The sequence below is a fragment of the Kryptolebias marmoratus genome, linkage group LG14, assembly GCF_001649575.2.
Source record: "Kryptolebias marmoratus isolate JLee-2015 linkage group LG14, ASM164957v2, whole genome shotgun sequence".
Classification (NCBI taxonomy): Eukaryota; Metazoa; Chordata; class Actinopteri; order Cyprinodontiformes; family Rivulidae; genus Kryptolebias; species Kryptolebias marmoratus.
In genome coordinates, this window is record NC_051443.1 from 13,965,619 (window position 1) to 13,985,621 (window position 20,003).

General features: G+C 39.7%; 1 protein-coding gene across 3 annotated transcripts in view; it reads right to left on the bottom strand.

Moving 5' to 3' along the window:
* ctif (CBP80/20-dependent translation initiation factor) overlaps nucleotides 1–16,612 on the bottom strand; it is a 40,788-nt gene extending 24,176 nt beyond the window's left edge. For all 3 annotated transcript variants that reach the window (XM_017407601.3, XM_017407600.3, XM_017407598.3), the window contains exons 1-7: nucleotides 16,457–16,612; nucleotides 6,762–6,980; nucleotides 6,340–6,411; nucleotides 5,658–5,780; nucleotides 5,284–5,357; nucleotides 4,263–4,367; nucleotides 4,066–4,144 (exon numbers count right to left, since the gene is read on the bottom strand). In XM_017407601.3, the coding sequence (XP_017263090.1) occupies nucleotides 4,066–4,144; nucleotides 4,263–4,367; nucleotides 5,284–5,357; nucleotides 5,658–5,780; nucleotides 6,340–6,411; nucleotides 6,762–6,938 (630 nt within the window). In that variant the 5' untranslated portion in view covers nucleotides 6,939–6,980; nucleotides 16,457–16,612. The remainder of the gene's footprint in view (nucleotides 1–4,065; nucleotides 4,145–4,262; nucleotides 4,368–5,283; nucleotides 5,358–5,657; nucleotides 5,781–6,339; nucleotides 6,412–6,761; nucleotides 6,981–16,456) is intronic.
* Between the last annotated feature and the right edge of the window lie 3,391 nt (nucleotides 16,613–20,003).

Genomic DNA, 20,003 nt, shown 5'->3' on the forward strand with positions numbered 1-20,003 from the left:
GTTGTTGTCGTGAGCCATCTGATTCAACATTTAAGAACATCACACCAAAAGCTCAGTGGTTTTAATCCAATCATGACCCAAAATCATTCATCTGATTTGCTAAATCCTTCACAAAAAAAGTGTTACATGAAAAATATGGCTGTTATGTGCCAGACTTCTTCTTCATATGTTAATAAGACTGGTCACGGCGCAGTCATACCAGCTGTATAGAAACACTTGACTGCAGATGTCAACTCCCACCAGTGAGAATATCAAGACTCAAGCTGGTGTTAGTCAGGACTTTAATCTGCACACGGCACTGAAGGGTGAAACACTTATCACACGCACGTCAGTTTTAATTTACACCAACCCTTTTTTTTTTACACCATTTTTAAATAAACAGTTCTCATTTTTCTCCTCAAATTAAATGTAAAACGCATTTAAAATACCATAAGTGTTGAGAGTGTGAACATAAACGTATAATATAGTACTTTAGTCATCCTGACACCATCATGTTCACGAGCCGAACAGCAGGGACACCCGTCCTACAGTAGGTACCATAAAAAGAGGGGTGCAGGAGGGAAAATATAAACAGAAATTTGTAGAGGACAAGAACTGTTTAGACAGCCTTAAAGATAATTTGTGCATTCCTGAAAAAATACAAAATATGTGGTGATAAATAGACTTCAAAGCTTGTTTTAGAAAGTCGTAACTCATGACAGAAGTTAACGGAGTTACACTCTTTTAGCCCTGGCCTCCCTTAGAGAAATCTCTTTTCCACCAGTAATTGTCACAATGGCTAGTGAAAGCCTATTAAGGGCACATGTTTGATTGCCATTGTGCTCACTGCTAGAAATATATCTACCTTTACCTTAAACTGAGATCATAAATCTGGGATCAAGAAGTCCTGTGAGTTTTATTTTTTCCACCTCAGTTACTGACTATGTGGTTGAAATCTAAATAAACCCTTTTAAAATAGCTGAATTTTATAAAAAGCTGAGATGAGCTCACTGATTCTTCTTAAATGTGTAACTACATGGGTGAGTAGGATTCAGTGTGAAAAGACAAACATAAATCATTGATTCTTTTTTGCAGTTTTTCTTGTTGTTTTTTTGCAAGGCTTTGTTGACGTGTACATAAACTTTAAGAAAGGCTTTAGCCATCTTTGTTTTGTTAATAAATCAAAACCTACTTTGAAAACTTCAAAAATTAACTACAAAAACAAAAATCATCAACTTATTGTATAATAATTCAAGGAAAATACGAGTACAAAAAGTCATAAATAATTATTTTGTCAATACTGATGAACATTTGTGCGTTTGTTAAAAATAAACCGGACAGTCCTGGTGTTCTAGCTGCATTTCTTTCTTGCATCTCCTACATGGCATGAATCCACAGATCAAATACTTGCTCTCTGACCCCTGGATGCTTCTGTCATTACAACCTGACATCGGACGTGGAAGCAGGGTTATTGTGTGTGTAGGTTAACATTCCAGGGAGGCCGCATGAGGTCCAACAAATCTGAGAGCAAAGGGAGGAAGCCCTTTCTCACAGAGCTGCTCGCACACCCACCTACAACACACACACACACACGCACACACACAAATGGGATGTTTTATACATCCCAGGGCTATTTGTGTGTCTATTCTGGCTCCTGGAAAAAGGGAAGTGAATGTTAGTGCGAAGTGTGGAATGCAGACGCTGATATGATGAAGTTCCTCCATTCAGTATCTGGAAGTGATAACTCTGAGGCAACTGCATGTGGGATGACATTTTTATGCATATTATTGTGCTGCTGTTGCCACACTTTACTAATTTCAAACAATTTGAACGTGAAGCACACTAATGAAGCTGTTTTGTGACGGAGCACATATACATTGTAAGTATATACATTATACTGCCAAAAGTATTCCCTCACCCATCCAAATCCTTGAATTCAGGTGATCCAATCACCTCCAAGGTCACAGGTGTATAAAGTCAAGCAGCTAGGCATAAAGTCTGCTTCTACAAACATTAGTGAAAGAATGGGTCGCTCTCAGGGGCTCAGTGAATTCCAGCGTGGTGCAGTGATAGGATGCTATCTGTGCAATAAGTCCAGTCGAGAAATCTCCTCACTATTAAATATTCCACAGTCAACTGTTAGTGGTTATTATAACAAAGTGGAAGTAATTGGGAATAAAAACAATGCAGCCATGTAAAATTACAGAGTGGGCTCAGTGGATGCTGTGGATGGTGTGGAAGAACTTGACTGGTCTGCACAGAATCCTGACCTCAACCTGACAGAACACCTTTGGGATGAATCAGAGCAGAGACTGTGAGCCAGGCCTTCTGTCCAACATCAGTGTCTGAACTCACAGATGGGCTTCTGGAAGAACGGTCAAAAATTCCCATAAACACTCCTAAACCTGTGGAAAAAATCTTCCCAGAAGAGTTGAAGCTGTCATAGCAGCAAAGAGTGGGTCAACATCATATTAAACCTTATGGATTAAGAATGGGATGGCACTCAAGTTCAAGTTCATGTGTGTGAAGAGAGGTGAGCAAATACTTTTGGATATATATAACAGCTGCAACAGTTTGTGCATCACTTATGCTCCCATTACATGTTGAAACAAAAGCTCTGTAATTGTGTATTTTATTCATTTGACACTAGTGCTTGTTAACACCCACAGGGTACAGGAAACTGTTAGCGGATGGCCTCATTAAAATAAAATACAACAAGGCATAACTCCTCCATGACTACACAGGGTAGAAAATTGAGATAAACTTGCCAAGGCATGACATGCATGATTCTCAGGAGTCAAAGTGTGAAACGACGATTGGATATAGGCAGCCTAACTCGGGGGGGAGCTGAAGAATGTCAGGAAAAAAACAAAACCCTGATACCCTGTGTCCACCTCTGTATCTCTGACCTTATTGTGTCCCTGACTCAACACGTATCCAATCCCAAACAGCAGACAGACAGGGTCAGGATCTTACTTGTGGTTCTAATGGAATAAACTGAAGTGGCGATTTTGGCGTTGAGACTATTCAGTAAGCAGGCCATCCTGGTAGTGAAACTAGACTGGCTGAAAGACTGTGAAAGGCATAACGTGCTCGGCTCAAAGGCCAGGAGGGGAAGGAAAGAGGAAGACACTGGAGCTCAGCCACTATGAAAGAGGCAAGACGTTTTGGCTCAGAAAGCAGGGCAGGAAGAGCGATGGTGACACGGGTAACAAACTGTGAACTCTGCCACCTCAGAAACACAAGGCTTCATGCCCTGGACTCTGTCATGGTTTACACAGCTGCAAAATCAATTCCACCCAGTCAAAGCCAAACACATCACAGAGGTTCGGTGTAATGAAATCAGGAAGCTGTTCCTGTATACACCTTGTAGACTGCAGGACATACAGTATGAACTGAAAGAACTCACATCCTTATTTAGGCACCGCTCAGTGTCCCAAATACTTTAGCCAGACATTTATTAGTCGTCCTACCAGCATTAAGTTTTCAGCTCATAGAAGGTGACCAGAAATGCAAATTACCCCGCACCGCAGCTACAACAACAAACACATTTGCACACTTAAAGGGGATATGAATTTTTGTAACGGAGACACTTCATGAAGGGCTTTAATATAAAGACAAACACTTATTACTAGTGAAATTAAATCTAGAAGGCATATCTTTGAGATGTGAGATTTGGGGGAAAAAAAATGTCTTAAAATAACTGACGAATTTAACAGGCTCAGGTTTTAAATGTCATACTTATATGTAGCCATTAGAGGGAGGTAGAGTATCACATTACAACTCAAACAGCTGACAAGTAGGTAACTTGTGACCAAAGGTTGATTTATAAACAGTTAGTTTTATTTAATTAAAAAATTAGATCAACATGTTTTTCATTAAGAGAAAAAGAAAAGCATTGCTGAGTTATGTTTTCATTTATGTCATTACATTAAGCTGATTGATTGCTGTTCAGTGGATGTTACATATTTTTACACCACCAGGGGTCACCCTCCAACAACTAAAGGAGGTCCCCAGTAAGGAGTCTGTCACTGCAGTCAAATAGGTGTTTTTATTTGTAACACAAGAAAGAAATTGCTAACTTACAGAATGCAGATGAGGTAGGAACCTCTCCAGGTCATTCATGTCTATCCCGTCATCCTCAGCAAACTTGTTTTTGTTCATACTGAAAGAAAAGAGTATAATTTGTACCACAGCAATCAAAGCAAAGTGATGGACTGAGCAAGTCAACACCAGCACATCCACACCCTACAGATATCCAGGAAAAAAAGGAGAAATCTTACCCCTCTCTGTCAATGTGTGGAAGGGGCTTTGGCGTTCCTCTGAAGTTTTTCCTGTGAAAATGGCTGAAGTCCAGCTTCTCTGGCTGCACATCCCAACCTGCACCTCTACAGTAAAATAACCAACACGGCGTATTTAGTGCACGAACAAAAGAAGCAGGAAAATTATAAAAGAGTTAAAGATGACATTCAACATCTGTGTCCTTTACTTGGATAAAACTTTTTTTGAATGCTAAAAGTGCTAAAATAAAAAGCTCTCACCTTGCATTACAGCAGTTTTTGTCAGCCTTATATTTAACGTGAAAATGAGAAGCAACCATTTTGAAACATTAGAACTGTGTGTATTTGAAAGAAATCTAGTTAATCCAACATATTAGCTTGTTGATGAGGTGTGCAAAAAGCCTCTGCTGAACCATTTTTACCACTCGGACTTAATTAAAAGTGCAGAAATGATGTAATTAATACCATCACTGTGTGTTAGATGATACTTCCCCTGGCCGCGTCGCTCAGATGTGCAAACGTGGCCGAAACGTAGTTAGGTGAAGCTGCTGTGCGTGTCGCCATGGCAACTAGCTTTTTCTCTGTTTTTATTTATTCGCTGCTTTTCTTTCATCCTTCTGTTCAGTTTTACATCTGACTCATGTTGGGAAAGTCATGTTCTTACAGACAAGCTGATTTGGAAAGGTTTTCTGGGGTTTTCAATTATTTGAGACTTAAAATTCTTTAAAGTTCTTCTTTTGATGTAATAAACACAGCGACAGTGCAGTCACTTGATTTTAAGTTATTTTAGTCTGACATTTATTACTACAATTAAAAAACAACATTTGCCTGCAGATAGTCTTGAAAATAAAAGCCAATAGTGCTTTGGACTACTGTACATAACAGTAACTTATTACAAAGTCTGAGAAGAACAGCCAACAGCTGTCAGACATATTGCTTATATTTACCAAATAATGCTTCAGAAACAATGTTTGGAATCTAGACAGCTCAGCATAATAAGTGTGAGAGACAATAAAGTACCTACCCACATGAGTCCATAGTGTTTGCAGCCCAAATATCTGTCCCCAAGATGTCAAAGGAGCCATCTCTGTTCCCATTCTAGGACAGAACAGAACATGAACACAGAGAAACATCATGAGTTCTGTCAGCGCAGCTACTACCTTAACACCACGATAGAACTAAAGCTGAATGGTAAGGGGTAAAAATCAGACGCAAACAAAACAGAAACAAATTGAGCATCATTTATGGTCCTTAATCTAAATGAAGCTCCAAAGACGATGAATCCTGAACTCATAAAGTGAAAAGAGAAACTGTCAGCAGAGGTTTCCACCATCTACAGATCTGATCTTCAGACGTGAACGGGGTGCTGGAATTGTAAGCGTGAACAACATTCTGTACCTTTGCCAAAGATTTGAACTGGTTGTTTCGGCCCCTGCTGCCGGAGCGTGAGCCGGACCCAGGCCTGGACCCAGAACTGGGCCTGGACCCTGTACTGCCGTTACTGCTGTGTTCCCATTCGTCCTGCAGTGGTGAGAGAGAGACAAATAACACGTGTCAGTCAGACAGAAAAACTTAATTAACTCCTGAAAAAAATGTAAAAAATAAAAACAAACACAAAATTTCCAAGTAATGTTAGCACATTTAAACAATCTAAAATAAAGCAAATAACAGCTAATCACATTTTTTCTATCTAAAAACTCTCCTAATGCATGGTGAAATATTAAAATATCAACAATTCAAATGGTGAAATACTTAAAATTGTGCTAATACTAACAAATTTCAATAAAAAAAAAAACCAGCAATAAGTGGTTTAGTTTAACAGAACATTTGTTGCTTTTAAAAAATCTGCGCGCAAGTCATTGCTAAATAAAAACAGAATGTCTCTTATGAAAATAAAGTTCCTGAAATATGTTTCATTTGTACTCATGGCTTGTGATTTGCAAAGAAAAGATGGGGTGCAGCCTTAAGAAGACTTGTAAACTTATCTCATACTAGGCTGAGAATTTTTAATTCAATTTTTTAATCAAAACAACAAACATTTTGAGATAAGCAGAACCTAAACAGTGAGAATCCCACTTACAGGTTTAGAGGAGCCTCTTCCTTGTGATGACGTCCAACTACCATCTCTCTTGTCAGTGCAGTTATCCGTCCACTGGAGGAGAAAAAGGATCAAGTTATTTTCTTTTTCTAATTTACTGAGTGTTAACTGAGAAAACACATCAGTACACGGAGGATAAGATGTCCTCTGCAGTTCGTGATCACACCTTTACGCAGGTATGTGCTGACTCTTATTCTACATGTTGTTGTTTTACATCCAGACTGGTGAACATTTGATCATGAACAGAAAGCGGATAAACTTGCTAATAGCACTGAATTTATATGCAGGTTAAAAACAATATGGGTAGCTGTCTGAAAGCAGGCTGTAATCCTCCGGTTTGTTTTGGTATACACATACCAGCTGCAAGCAGACACAGGAGCAATAAATGAAAATTAGGCTCAAACCTGTGCTTCTTTGCTACCACTGTCCAAGTCCAAGTCTTCATCTGCTTTGTCTCCCAGGATCCCCTGCACCTGATACTCCAGCACGTAGCTGTCGATGAAGCGCTCCAGCTCTTCGATCTCCTGCGAGCGCGTGCTCCCGGCCTCGGACGATGCAGATGCCACTGACGAGTTCTCCATGGCAACCGTTGCTGTGACGGTGAGGAGGGGGAGGAAAGTGACCTGAACGGAGGAGAGAATGAAGATGGAGAGAGAGAGAGAGAGAGCAGCTCGGCATGAGAAGCAGCTTCCGTGCTAGCACTTGTGATTCCATCAGACCTGCTGCATCGAGACAATATCAAGGGTGAACAAAAGACTAACACGTCAAAGCAATCAATTAAACTCTGATAATCATTCAATTAGTCTCCAATGCAGCCAAGGTGTTAAATGAATTATTAAGGAGTAAACAGAATTTCTTTCTGTCACAACATTCAAACCTAATAGACATCCCACCTGTCAGCAAACATCTTTATTAGCAATGCTTACCCTTAACAAAATGCCCTTGAGGAAGTTCCAGCAGGCACTCAGATTTCAATAAATAAAAAAATAAACCTTTTACTTATCAGTTTGTGGTTCACACACCCGTCAATGCTCATTTCACTGATTGTATTTCTACCACTGCCTTGCCTTCTCTGTGTTTGTTTCTCCTGTTAGAGTCACCTGACTCCTGGCCAACAGTGAAGTGCCTTCCTGCCTGTCTGTCTGTTGCTACTAATCTCCTTTACATCGTGGCTTTATCACCAGCCATGCAAAGAGGATTTATGGCTGGAGCACGCAGAATGCTATCTGCTGAGCCCTGGGAACTTATCGGAGAGCCAACGAGTCAGCCACACTTTGTTTTGGTTCAGGCTGCAGGGCTGCAGATCTTCTGACGGTATCAGGAAGAGTGGCTTTTCTTTTCTTGGTACTGTTCAAGCAGGATTTTGCAAATAGTTGCTCTGTGTGCAATAGTATGTTATTAAACCTATGAAACTATCTTTTTACAGCTGCTCATTCTTGCGTGCAGCTGTGATAATCATGTTTCAGTGCTTCAGTACTAAACTATATCACAGATTTAGCTTTTTGTTGAGTTAAAAGAGATTGTAACTTCAATTTGTTTCCTCCTCAAGGTGATTTTAGCACCTCATGTTCTTCCCACCGACTCATCTCCACACTGCCGACATCAGGTCATCATGTCCTCAAGTAATCTGTAATCTTACCTTGAGTCTGCGGTATAATCCATCTATGTCAATATTACAGTGGGATCTATTCACATTTTAACCCAAAGGCTTTGATTAGCCTGGCGATTTGCAGCTAATGTAAAAGGATACAGAACTTTCAACACAACAGATCTTTTACTGAGCTGCCCAGCACAGGGCTCAATCCACAGCAACATTTCTACCATCAAAAACAACTCAAACTCAGACATTTATATTGATTCAAGTACATTATGCATTTCATACAGCGTCACCTTTAGCAGAAAGTGTTGTTGCTGTTTTGTCAAAATGTTCATTTTACTACTTACGATTACGTGCTATAATTAAAAAGGCTGTTTAAACGCACTCTTTAGTGAAACTGAAAAGGGCAATCTAATCGCAAAAAACTACTCTGAAACAGTAAAAATAACTGAGTCAAAACATGAAGATAGCATGCTCTTTTATGGAAACATACAAGTGTATCTGCATAAGTCTAATTATTTTAACATAAAACTGATGGTTAGAGGGATGGATCATCAACACCTGGCAGACTCAGCCTATCAGCTGTAGGATACTGCTTAGGTACATTTTTTCAGAGAGCTCCACTTTTACTTGAAAATCTTGAAACCTTTCAGAATAATGCTGTTTTTAGTCAATTCGGTTTTTTCAAAGGCTGACACTGATTCATCAAGGCAACTGATACTGAACTGGTACTAAAATCCAACAATGGTTGATTGCAATAGTTATTGGACAATGTGTAGTGCTCAGAGTATGTGTTGGGAACGACTCTATGTCATGATTTGAGTTTTTCTGTGTTGTTTCTTGTTCATCTTGTGTTTAGTTAAGCCCCTGTGTCATTTGGCTTTCTGTGTTTTCCTGTGTCACCATTCACCTGGGCTAATTCTTTTGTAAATAAATTAGTTTTATTTTGCGTACTGGGTTCACCTCGCTCAATCCTAACACTCTAAGCTACTATCACACCAAATTTTACCTTAATATCTGCAGAATTGACTGAGTTATACCAATTTTTGTGTTTCCTAAGGGAGCTGTGGTGGCCATCTCAAACAAATTGACTCCAAAAGTTTATCAGTCATAGATGTACATCCAGTCATTACTTTCTGAAAGTCTCATTAAAATGAGTCCACTGTTGCATGAGATATTCTGCTAATGCTACAGAAAAACAGACACAGCTAAAAACATTACTGCTTTTCTGCCTTTGGTGGCGGACATTAAACAAACAAACAAACAAACAACAACTCAAGAAATCAGAGCCACCAATGCTTATGAAACACCATGTGATAGTCAGTAGTAGGAAAAGCATAGAGCTCCAAACTAATCAGTGAAAAACACTTGACTTTCAGTGTTTATATAAATAAATTAATTTTGTCTTATTGTAGAACCTGCTGCTAATGCCTGCAGTGTAAACGGACTACGCAGGCCTCTAGAGACAACATCATTTATATGGAAACTGTTTGGATAGAAGTCCTTGGTCATTATAACTTTAATAAAGGCTCACACACTTACACTTTACCAAATAATATCGAACAAATGTCAACATTTTAACCCAGGAGGGCCTTTTTTCAGAATAAAATGAACAAATATGATTTTTTTTCTTGAACTACAGAACATTTAACATCTGCCTTATTTGAGCCGAAGAGGATATCTGGTGCTGCGACTGACTAATCCAGTTCAGCTAATAAAACACATCTGACTGTGCTGTGGAAGTGATGCCAGGTCAACCCAGTTAAACCCAGATCTACAGTCCCACAGAGAGGACAGTGAACATTTTGCAGGCTTCAACATGTGGCAGTTTTATAGTTTATAGTATTTCTTTGCACTGACAGTGAATATTTAACCAGTTCTGTTCAATTTAAGGCAAACACGCAAAGCTTGTAATGTTTCATTTTAGTTGTCACATTGTAAATTTCTTAAAGCCCCATGTAACCAATCACTTACAATCCAACTGTAACTGAGGAAAAATCTGTACTTAAAAGAGCTGAGTGACAAGGTTCAAATCAGGTCGGGACGTAGACACCTTCTGGCTGCCTCGGTGAAAAGAGGCGGCGAGGGGGTCAAAGCCAACCCACCCCTGATGCACCTTTCTGCTGTGAAGCGAGGTGATAGCAGAGACAAAACGGTCGACATGTGAAAAGGTAAGCTGGCTTTGCAGCTCAATAATGTGAAGTTACGATGTAAGGTATACCTGACCACCTGATCGCGGGATTAAACAACAGACACATTTATTACGGAGGGAAGATCGATGATGACGCAACTTAGAGGTAACCGCAAAGAAAATCTCTAAACTGAGTGAACTCGTTGTGTTTTGAAAATGATACATCATCGCAGCTGAGATCTGCTCCACGCCTCCTTTGGTTCTGCAACGCTCAATTCATTTCTGAAAGCTCATGTCTGTTCGGAACAAGGTCGGCTCCATCTGTGATTTATGAACTATCAGAGGCAACTTAAGACAAACTGGTCTTTGCGACCACTTCACAGAACTGCTTTTTGTTAAGAGCCTTCAAAGTTACTGCACTGATAAATGAACATCAGGTCGACAATAGTAGTCTAAATAAAACACCTGGGTTAACAGATGCACATCAGATGTCCTATCGCTCTCCTTGAAACATATTATAGAGTTACTGTCTGACGGGAAACAGCTGCCAACAGTTACTCATCCTTCCACTGATTGACATTGAATTTTCTTGTCATTTTGTCTGGATATCGGCCCATAGTTCTAACTCTGCCTTTATATGATTACTCTGCAGGAGTAATAAATCAATAAGTTTGTTCAAAATCCAAAGTAAACATCATCATTCTGCATCATCGCAGTACTGACCTCTTCTCTGTGAAAAGTGACTCACAGTTCATTCAGTCCTGCAGTATTTTGTATTACATCACTCCAAACCTGCTGTAATCTGCTAAATTGTCACAAAGTCCTTCAAGCCTCCTAATATGATTCTGAGTTGGCTGAGGCCAGATTTAGTTTATACTTATTTCGTTCTAAGTAAAGCCTAAATCAGTGTTGTCCTGGTGGAAGACCAGTTTGACCTTTGCTCGTGTAAGTCCCATACGCCCTGTAGGGTGCAGACTGCAAAAGGAGACTGGGAGAAGATTAAACCAAGGATTTGATTTGACCCAGACACACCGTAGGAAGGAAAGTCTCCTGTGTTAAGCATACGTGAAACAAGAAAGCAAGTACAAGGAACTGCGGGCTGGTGGCTCCTCTGATCTCTGACTAAACAAAAGAAACTGGCTCTGCGAAGAAGCCAGGAACACGAATAGCATCACAAGGCATCTCAGATTAACCAAACACGTCTCACCTTCCCAATGCGCACACTTCAGATGACTCAACAATACTGCATCTTTGATTACAAGACACTGATAAAAATAGTATCTTTCAGAACGCGTTTGCAACTTTACACCAGCAATCCAGAGTTTTATCCTGAACAAATTCTACATTTGTGGAGAAATGACTGCCAGCACAATAATAAATAAAAAAAATAAAATCTAGTAAAAATGGAAAAGGTTTTGGCTGACGAAGCAGTTTTTTAAAACTATAGTAAATGTGCTGTTACTTCCCTTACTTTCTCCCCAAATGCCACATTTCTGTCTCCTTCTCCATAATGCCCAAACTCCTCCCCTGCTCCTTCCTGTCTCCACCCTTCTACTCTCCCTTCTTTAACTGTACCAGCTGTTCCAACAAAGAGCTGCCTGCCGCCAAATATGCGATTCGAGTGTCTAGAGTTCAGGCTGCAGGCCGCTACCGCTAAAAAACATGGCTTCCCTTGTAGCTGAGGTATGTCGGACGGGCTGATGTAGGCCTGCAGAGTAAATTCCGCTCTGCGACTGTGAAATGCAAAGCAGCTGGGGTTTCAGGCGACCACGCTGAAGTCTGTGCCTCAGGCTCAACTGAACTGGTCAGACAGCCACAGCATGGCACCAGAGAGCACAGTCCTCCTTTGTCTGAGGGGCAGAGATACGGCCACTAATCAATACTACGTATGAGCCGTGATACCGCAGAGTAGAGCAGATTCGCTCATACTGTGATGTTTTGTCATCTCAGCTAATATACATGTATGACTGTGCTGAACAACCTCAAACACAACATCCCAAATGATCCTTTTGGATTAATAGGAGGATTTAGTAGCTGCTGTGGTTACTGTACTGTAAAATGCCTAACATGAACTAAATCTCAAAAATCTCCTGCGTGTATTTAGTTTAAATCTTCCCTATGATATGTTGCATTACATATATTAAAAAAATTTGTGAACACAGGAATGTTTTCCAAACTGCTAACGTCCTACTCGTGGGAATGTCATGGGTTAAAAGCTTCATTTTATATGTTTGTATGAACAGAACACTGATCAGAAGACCTGCTGGTTGCTCCTTTGTTACTCTGCTGATAGTCGACTGTTCAGCATATCGTATGACAAAGATTACATCACAGGTGATCTCTCATGACACATGTGGGAAGACAGTTTTCAAACAAAGTGTGAACAGGTGTATTTAAAGATGCTCACTTCTAATTGTTTTTATTCTGAAACTGCACGGCAACACAATTTATAATCTAACGACAGCAGCCTAATCCACCAGTGATTTACAGGTTTTAATGATTACTAATCCTTACAATCCAAAAAGAACCCAACATAAGAGCCTGTCTCCCCAGTAGGAGTCCATCTCAATGTTCTTAGCCCATGCAGGCAGAGCTGCATAATTCAACTAATCTGCTCTACTACTGGATGGCTTAAAGTCACATAAGAGTTTATCATTTAGAAAAGTTTTAAAGCCATGACAACTAAAAGATGCTGAATCTAATGCACAGAGTTAAAAACAGACAGGTAGCGTCAGAATTTGTGATTTCGCGGAGGATCCAAAATGGCCGCCAAACTGGTAGCAATGTCAACAAACACATGTGAGTCAATGAGAAGTCTTTGAAATGATGTAGGTCTTCAGCTATACACGAGATCTTCCTAAAATTCAACACACTGATGTAAAATCATGTCAGCTACATGATACAGGCCTGTAAGTTATGATTGAGACATGCCATCTTTATCAAATACAGAAGCAATACTAGTGTAAAAGTAAAACATGCTTGACAACTAAAACCAACACAACAACATGTTGTAGGATCGAGACTGGGAAATCAGGATATGTGCACTTTCATTCTATATCCAATATATTGCCTAGGCACATAAATTTGGTGATTAAGTTATATGTTACATTATATATTTCCTGTATAAAAAGCAAAGCCAGAAATTGTCAGTGTGAACATAGATTTAACATGATCAATATTTTTTAAAAGTAGTTTTCTTGATAAATTGACTAAATTCTCACAAAATTGTATATTGTAGGGTTTTTACCTATGGAAAGATATTCAAATGCTTTTTTTGTGTTTATTGGTGCAGTTATAACATTCACACGACTCAGGAATGCTGCTACAACAAGACAACTGATTCCCGTTTTGATAATGGCGGCGATTGTCCATTGAGTCACATGATCACGTGACAAGTGCTCCCTCTCTGCTTTTAACTCTGTGGTCTAATGACTCCACTAATCAGATGTATCTGATGTTTATGCTGTATGCTTGCTAATAGGCTGGATGGACTAACATTTTAAGTCTGTGAAATCTCAGCTGCAATAAAAAAAAAAAAATCACAGAACCAGTCAAAACCTAGACAGGCGCATTTACACAAAATACAGTTACTGATGAGAAAAGCAGCAATGCTCTACCTAAAAAAAACTAATAAATATGACAAATCAACTCCACAAGACAGAGGTTTGCTGTTAAATCTGCATCCCATTCATTTTAACAAGCTGTAGTGAGTAAATGGACAGACCAGAACAAACCAGCACCATGTAGTCTGCAAATGCCACACGGGGGGTCAGAGGGATGCATGAACTTATGTGTGTCTAAAACAATAACCTCATTGTCTTCTTGTGTCTCTGTAGTGACCTAAAAGGAGAGCGCTGGACATGTGAATAACAGTGGAACTGTTGCAACAGTGGCTAAACAATGACATTTTGTCCACATTGACACACACAAACGAGTGAGTGCAGAACTGCTCTCTGGCTTCCCAACGCGTTTGGAGGTGAACCTCAAAGCTCAACAGATAACAGCGAAAGGAGGGGCAACAAAAGCTAGGCTGCTACAGCTCCGTGGCCATTTATTGGTCAGGCCTAAACAAGCTAATGCATGCTGACAAAAGCTTAGCCGCAGAAAAGCCTAACCATAAATGTGACAACAGCAGCATATGCGATCTGTGGTCCTCTGTCAAGTGAAGGCCACCTCTCCATAGCTCACCTTTATAAACTGCTGCTTGTTCTCCTGAATCATCTCCCTGTGTAATCCCCCTTCGTTTCTCTTTTCCCACTCACTCATCCATGCAGCGCGGGCAACCTAATGAGCAGCGGTTTCCTGTGAAATGAGGCTACAGATCTCTGCAACACAGAGTGTGACTCAGGGTGCTCCAGTTTTCAGGAGGCTACTCCCACGTAATGTGCCGCCGATCTCAAAATCCCTGCATGCAAACCAGTAACTGTGCGTCGCAGCTCTCCGCGCTACCTGGTGGCACACAGGAGCCGTGTACCAGCGGCAACAAAGACACTCCTGTGTGCCAGGACTGCAGATCAGAGGGGTGATGACGACGCACCGACTCCCGGTGAAAGGTCCGAACGATATTCTGGTCCAGGCTGAGCTTACACATCAGCAGTACAGTTTTCTATTACTAAGCAGTCTATGTTTTTAGTTTATATGCAGCATTTCTACTGAGGAGGGATGCTCATCCGAGTGAGTTCACTCAAAGGACTTCTTTATGGTTCTTAGAGACATTTTGCTTCTCATCCAAGAAAACCCTAACCGTATCAAAGAGAAGTCCAGTTGCGCTCGATCAAACACGCTCAGATTACCACACTCTGAATGACTGAGAATCTTCACCAGCTGCTAAAAAATATGCAAAGCTGAAGTATCTGTTTCAGAAATATGCTGTATGCAAATGATAGCAATGGGATACATGTCTTCCGATCTTGTAATGCTGTGTTACTTGTTCCATATTTTGCCTTTATTGTTCAGTAAATAACTCTGAGACCAAGGTGTTGAGGAACTGTGGTGTTAGAAATGTACAAACCCTGTTATTTACTACACTGGCTGAACCTGATTTACAGACTGACAGGCTAATAAATAAGCACATGGCTTCAGCTGAGGCACGACATTGTTTAGCTATCTGACAAAATATCATGTCAGATGGATTGAAAAAAAAGAGGTCTGAGCAAAGGCAAAAATTGTGATTAGGGGCTGCGACAAACACAGACTTTTATTAGTAGTAACACTTTTTAAGGCCTAAACAAAACTGGTCTTGCTCTAACTCTACCATCTAACTGTCGGTAGAGTTAGATGGGTTTTAGTCTTGTGACAGCACACAAAGATTCCTCTAAATCAACAAAGTTACGACTGATGCAATCAGTCCTTAAACAGCAGAAATGTCAGGAATGTTAGGAGCAAAACTGAACTCGATTTAACCTAAAAACTAACACTCAGGACTTCTACAAACAGAATAGTCATTTGGATACTGTTACTGGGCAAAAAGAAAGCAATTGAATGTAATTAGCCGACTATTAGGATAAAAGAGCAAAGCAGGGAGCCAGAATACAAACAACATAGTTTGGAGTCATTCTGTTTCACATTCTGTCTCATATTATTAAGCAAACTAGACACCTAAGTAGCTGTGCTCCACTTGTTTTATTTTGTAAAAGGTCATAACAAATAACCCCTACAAGTAGAAGTACAATATATTAGGTTAGTAGTTACTGTGTCTTCCTGCAGTAACAGTGGTAGGTGTGAGCCTCTCTTTTGCTTTTAGGGTCAAAAGCAGCTCCTTCACACCAAAACGACTACATCCCATCAAATGTGTCATGCAAGTAAATCAGACTGCTCCTGAAAGGGGAATAACACGTGACTATAGTGAGCCCATGTTTACATCAGCCACAGGTTTTCATGTTTAGCACATTTTAACCACACCCATGTGCTATGGTTTGTAGCCCAAGGCTGCATCCCACCCGACAGGACGCTAGTTACTAAAACCTAGTGCACACAAAAGGTCCACGGCACAATAACAAACCCAACATCTGGAGACAGCTCCACGCCCTGCCCGCTGTCTCTGCGCGAGGATCACCCGGTAACAATGGTGACGCAAGGTTTTGCGGCTAACCAGCTAGCTAACATTAGCGATTAGGTACAACAATAAACAACAGGCCACAAATTCGGGACTCAAAGCGCCCTCTGTCAACAGTAAAACGCCAACAGGTGCAGCAGAATGGGAGAAAAGGCCCAAACTTATATATATATATATATATATATATATATATATATATATATAAACACGCAGCCAATGCCAATGCAGTTTCTTAACTGCTCCCTGCTTTCCACGGTCAGAGAACTCCAGATGAAATGTGGCTTTAAAACGGCGTTAAAATTGGACAAATTCTTACCCGAAGTGAGACTCTAACTTCTGGAGAACCCGGGGCCTCCCCCTGAGATCAAACCCGCCGTGTCATGGGTGTGTTTGTTCAAGAGAACCGGGGGGAGGAAAGAGGATTAGCTGTCCGCTGTTAACTCCGACGGAGGAAAAAAGAGAATGCAGGAATGTGACGTTCGGTCCGGTCCGCTGGCAGCGTTGACACGTGCAACCAAAAGCAGAGCATTCTGGGAAATGGAGTTCACTAAATGAGCCTCTATAACTGCTTTAATACACAGGAATCTGATACAGTACTTTGGAACATTGTAAAAACAGCTTCAAAAGGCTAATGAAGTAAAATGAAACCAGTTATGCTCACCTTTTAGTTAAAAAGAAATATAACAAATTGTTACTGATGCTGTAAATCCACGTATTTTACTCAGTTTTACTCCATCTACCTAAATGACAGCTAAGAAGAAACTAAACTACAAAAAGAAATGACTTTTCTGTTTTTTATTATGTAAAATAAAGTAAAATATCCAGCATTAATATAATAGAAAATGAATATAATATTATATATCATGACAAAGTAATAACTTCATTATATTTTGTGTTGTGGTTTTAGCAATTTATATAATATTTTATCATTTTAATGTTTATACAATTTCTTTGATTTTTCATAATTACACATACAGCTGCTTTTCCTCTATTAATGTGTCTCTGGAGTTATTTTTTATTTAATTTTTGCAATTAACAATTACAAAACAGATATTTTTGTTTTAGTTGACTTTGGTTGTTTATTTTTGTTTGTTTCTCTACTTTGTCCCATCTATAAAGCACTTTGTACAGCTCTCAGTCGGATGAAAAACACTACATATAAGGTCTGACTGATTAGGTGAGTAGTATTAGCCCAGGACTGTAAAGGTATAGTTAGAACACTTACAAATACAAGATTCTATTGGAAAAAAAAACAAAAACAAAACAGAAAATACTAACACACTAATTTAGTTGTCTGTCTCCAAATCATACCTAAAATCTTTTGTAAGCATATTTTGAAAATATTGCTTTCTAAAAGGTCAACCTATTTGTTGCTCTTTATGTTTTCTCTTTATATATTTTAATGAGCATTTCACAACACTCGATTCACCTGAATTTCCTTAAGCATTTCACAGATTTAAATTTGTAAACCTACTGCGACTTGTGCTGTTACAGACAAAAAAAAAAGGTGTTGCAATAAAGTGTATTTGTCCACATTGAGAGAGAACTACATGTTACCACAAATACTAAATAAACACTGTATTTAATAGCTGTGCGCACAGTCTTCATGAGAGTAAATATTAAACACTTACATTTGTCATAACTGTTTATTAATTTTCTTGGGACACACCTAAAGTATTCCCTTTCAGCCTGACTTCACCTCCAAACAAACCAGTGTTAAAAGCTTCTCACAAGACATTTCTGTGAAATTATGACCCCTTGTGGACAATTAAAGAAGTGCAGTTAAAAGGACAGCCCTTTAATTTCTTGTGTGCTTCTGTGTATCTGTGTGTGACTTTTCTAAATAACACAGCCCCGGGGATAACAGACACTGACTGTTAAATCATCACATAAGCGTGAAGCAAAACTTGTCAAACACCAGATTTAGACAAACACGGCAGAAGTTGGATCAATAACAGCGAACACTAAAGAAGTAATAAATATAAGGGTGACATTAGAAATCCATGAGGAAAAAAGTTCATTTTTCCTCCAGATGGCAGCTGAAAATATCACAGTCAGAAGTTAATAAACTGCCACGATGCGATGGAGACTTCAGCTCTCTGAGTGACCCTTTCCCCTCTTCTTCTTCTTTTATTCTCGGTCTTCCTTTTTCTCCTCGGCCTCCCTCTCGCTCAGCTCTCCCAGCCCGATGTCTATCCTTAGCTGCGCCATAATTACTTTGTTGTCTTCATCACAACGCCCGCAGCACCACAAGCTATTCAGCACGGCCTTCCCCTCCCATGCTGCTGTGCATTTAGTCTGTGCAGATGGTCCTTTTATATGGACTTCACTCCCATCTACTAATCTCCACATTTTCTTCCTATTTTTTAAATTAGGCATTTAATGTGGCAGAAAATCTTTGCCATGCAAATAATGTTCACAATAGTAATAATTACAAATCTGACGTTGGCTTGAAGTGTTTGAGTGAGGGCTTTGTAAAGCGAAGTAAAGAGTGAGCATTCAAGCTAATTTTCCTTGTTGCCAGGGAAACCACAGCATTAACAATGTACAGAATTTCATTCCTCTAAAAAGGCCTGCAGATACAACATTTGTTACACAGAGTCCTTGGTTTTTCTTTAACACGCCACAGAAGAAAAACTCCTTTTGTGTGGCATGTTTATTGATTTAAAAAAAAAGTGTCTTTATTGCTTTATTGCAGCGCCTTTCATGTGAAATACATTAGAGTGTAAAAAATATAAATGAGAAGGAGGAAAGGTATTTGCATAAATGTGTATTTTAAAACCCCTGCAGGAGTGCAGAAAATTTGTCATGGAGGTTATTAATGTGTTCACCTCTGTAAACTGTAAAGTTGGAAATTATTTTTATAAAATTACTTTTAAAAGAAATGCTGTCAAAAGTGGCGACAAGTAGAAATGGTGCTTAATACATGAATTTCTTTATTTTCCATGCGTGAACACCCATTGTTGCATTTAAGTTTATTACTGCTGAAGGCAAAAGAGGATAATGTTTTGTCTGTGTGCGTGTCAGCAAAATATCTCACAAACCACTGGGCAGATTTTAATGAAACCCCCAGAAAGTGACCATCGAATGGACATCTATAAAGAACCTTTTTGGAGTCAGCCACATTCAAGACTCACCTCAGCAAACACAGGAGTGTCTACAGCTCAGACACTTTTGCAGACACTGAGTTAAAGTTGGATGTGGTAGTAGCTGACGGTCATTAACAACACACACTCCGAGCACGAGCACAACATCACTCACAGGGTTGACGTGCTGTGAGGTTCATGGTTGGTGAGGCACTGAGAGTCAGATTTACAAATATATAAATCCAAAAGGGTAGCTTATTCAATTGGCTACTGGTTATTTCATATCTCATCAGCGTTCTTCACACACACACACACACATACACTCTCTCTCTCTCTCTCTCTCTCCCTCCCTCTGTCTCTCACTCACTCACTGACCCACACACGCTTGCGCGCGCACACGCACACATAGTAGTATTAAGGATAAGATAAGAAAAAATGTTACAATTACCGTTTAGGCAGTCCGATGGAGCAAAACAAAACTTGACGGCTGGCAGCAGTGCACGTGACTAACACTCGCCTCTGCGCAAATGCCATTCCAAATAAATTAATAAAATCATTTAATCAAATTAACTTTAACTTTATTTGGAGAAATAGGCCACATTATATTAAGAAAAGTAATATGCTAAAAGATATAAATGAAGGTGGTCTTAAAATGATAGATTTTGATTGCCTTAATGGTGCATTAAAAGTTAACTGGTTAAAATCTTGGATCAAACATCATAGCTCATTCTGGTACTGCATCCCTAACTTCCTCTTTAGCCAGCTAGGCGGTTTGAA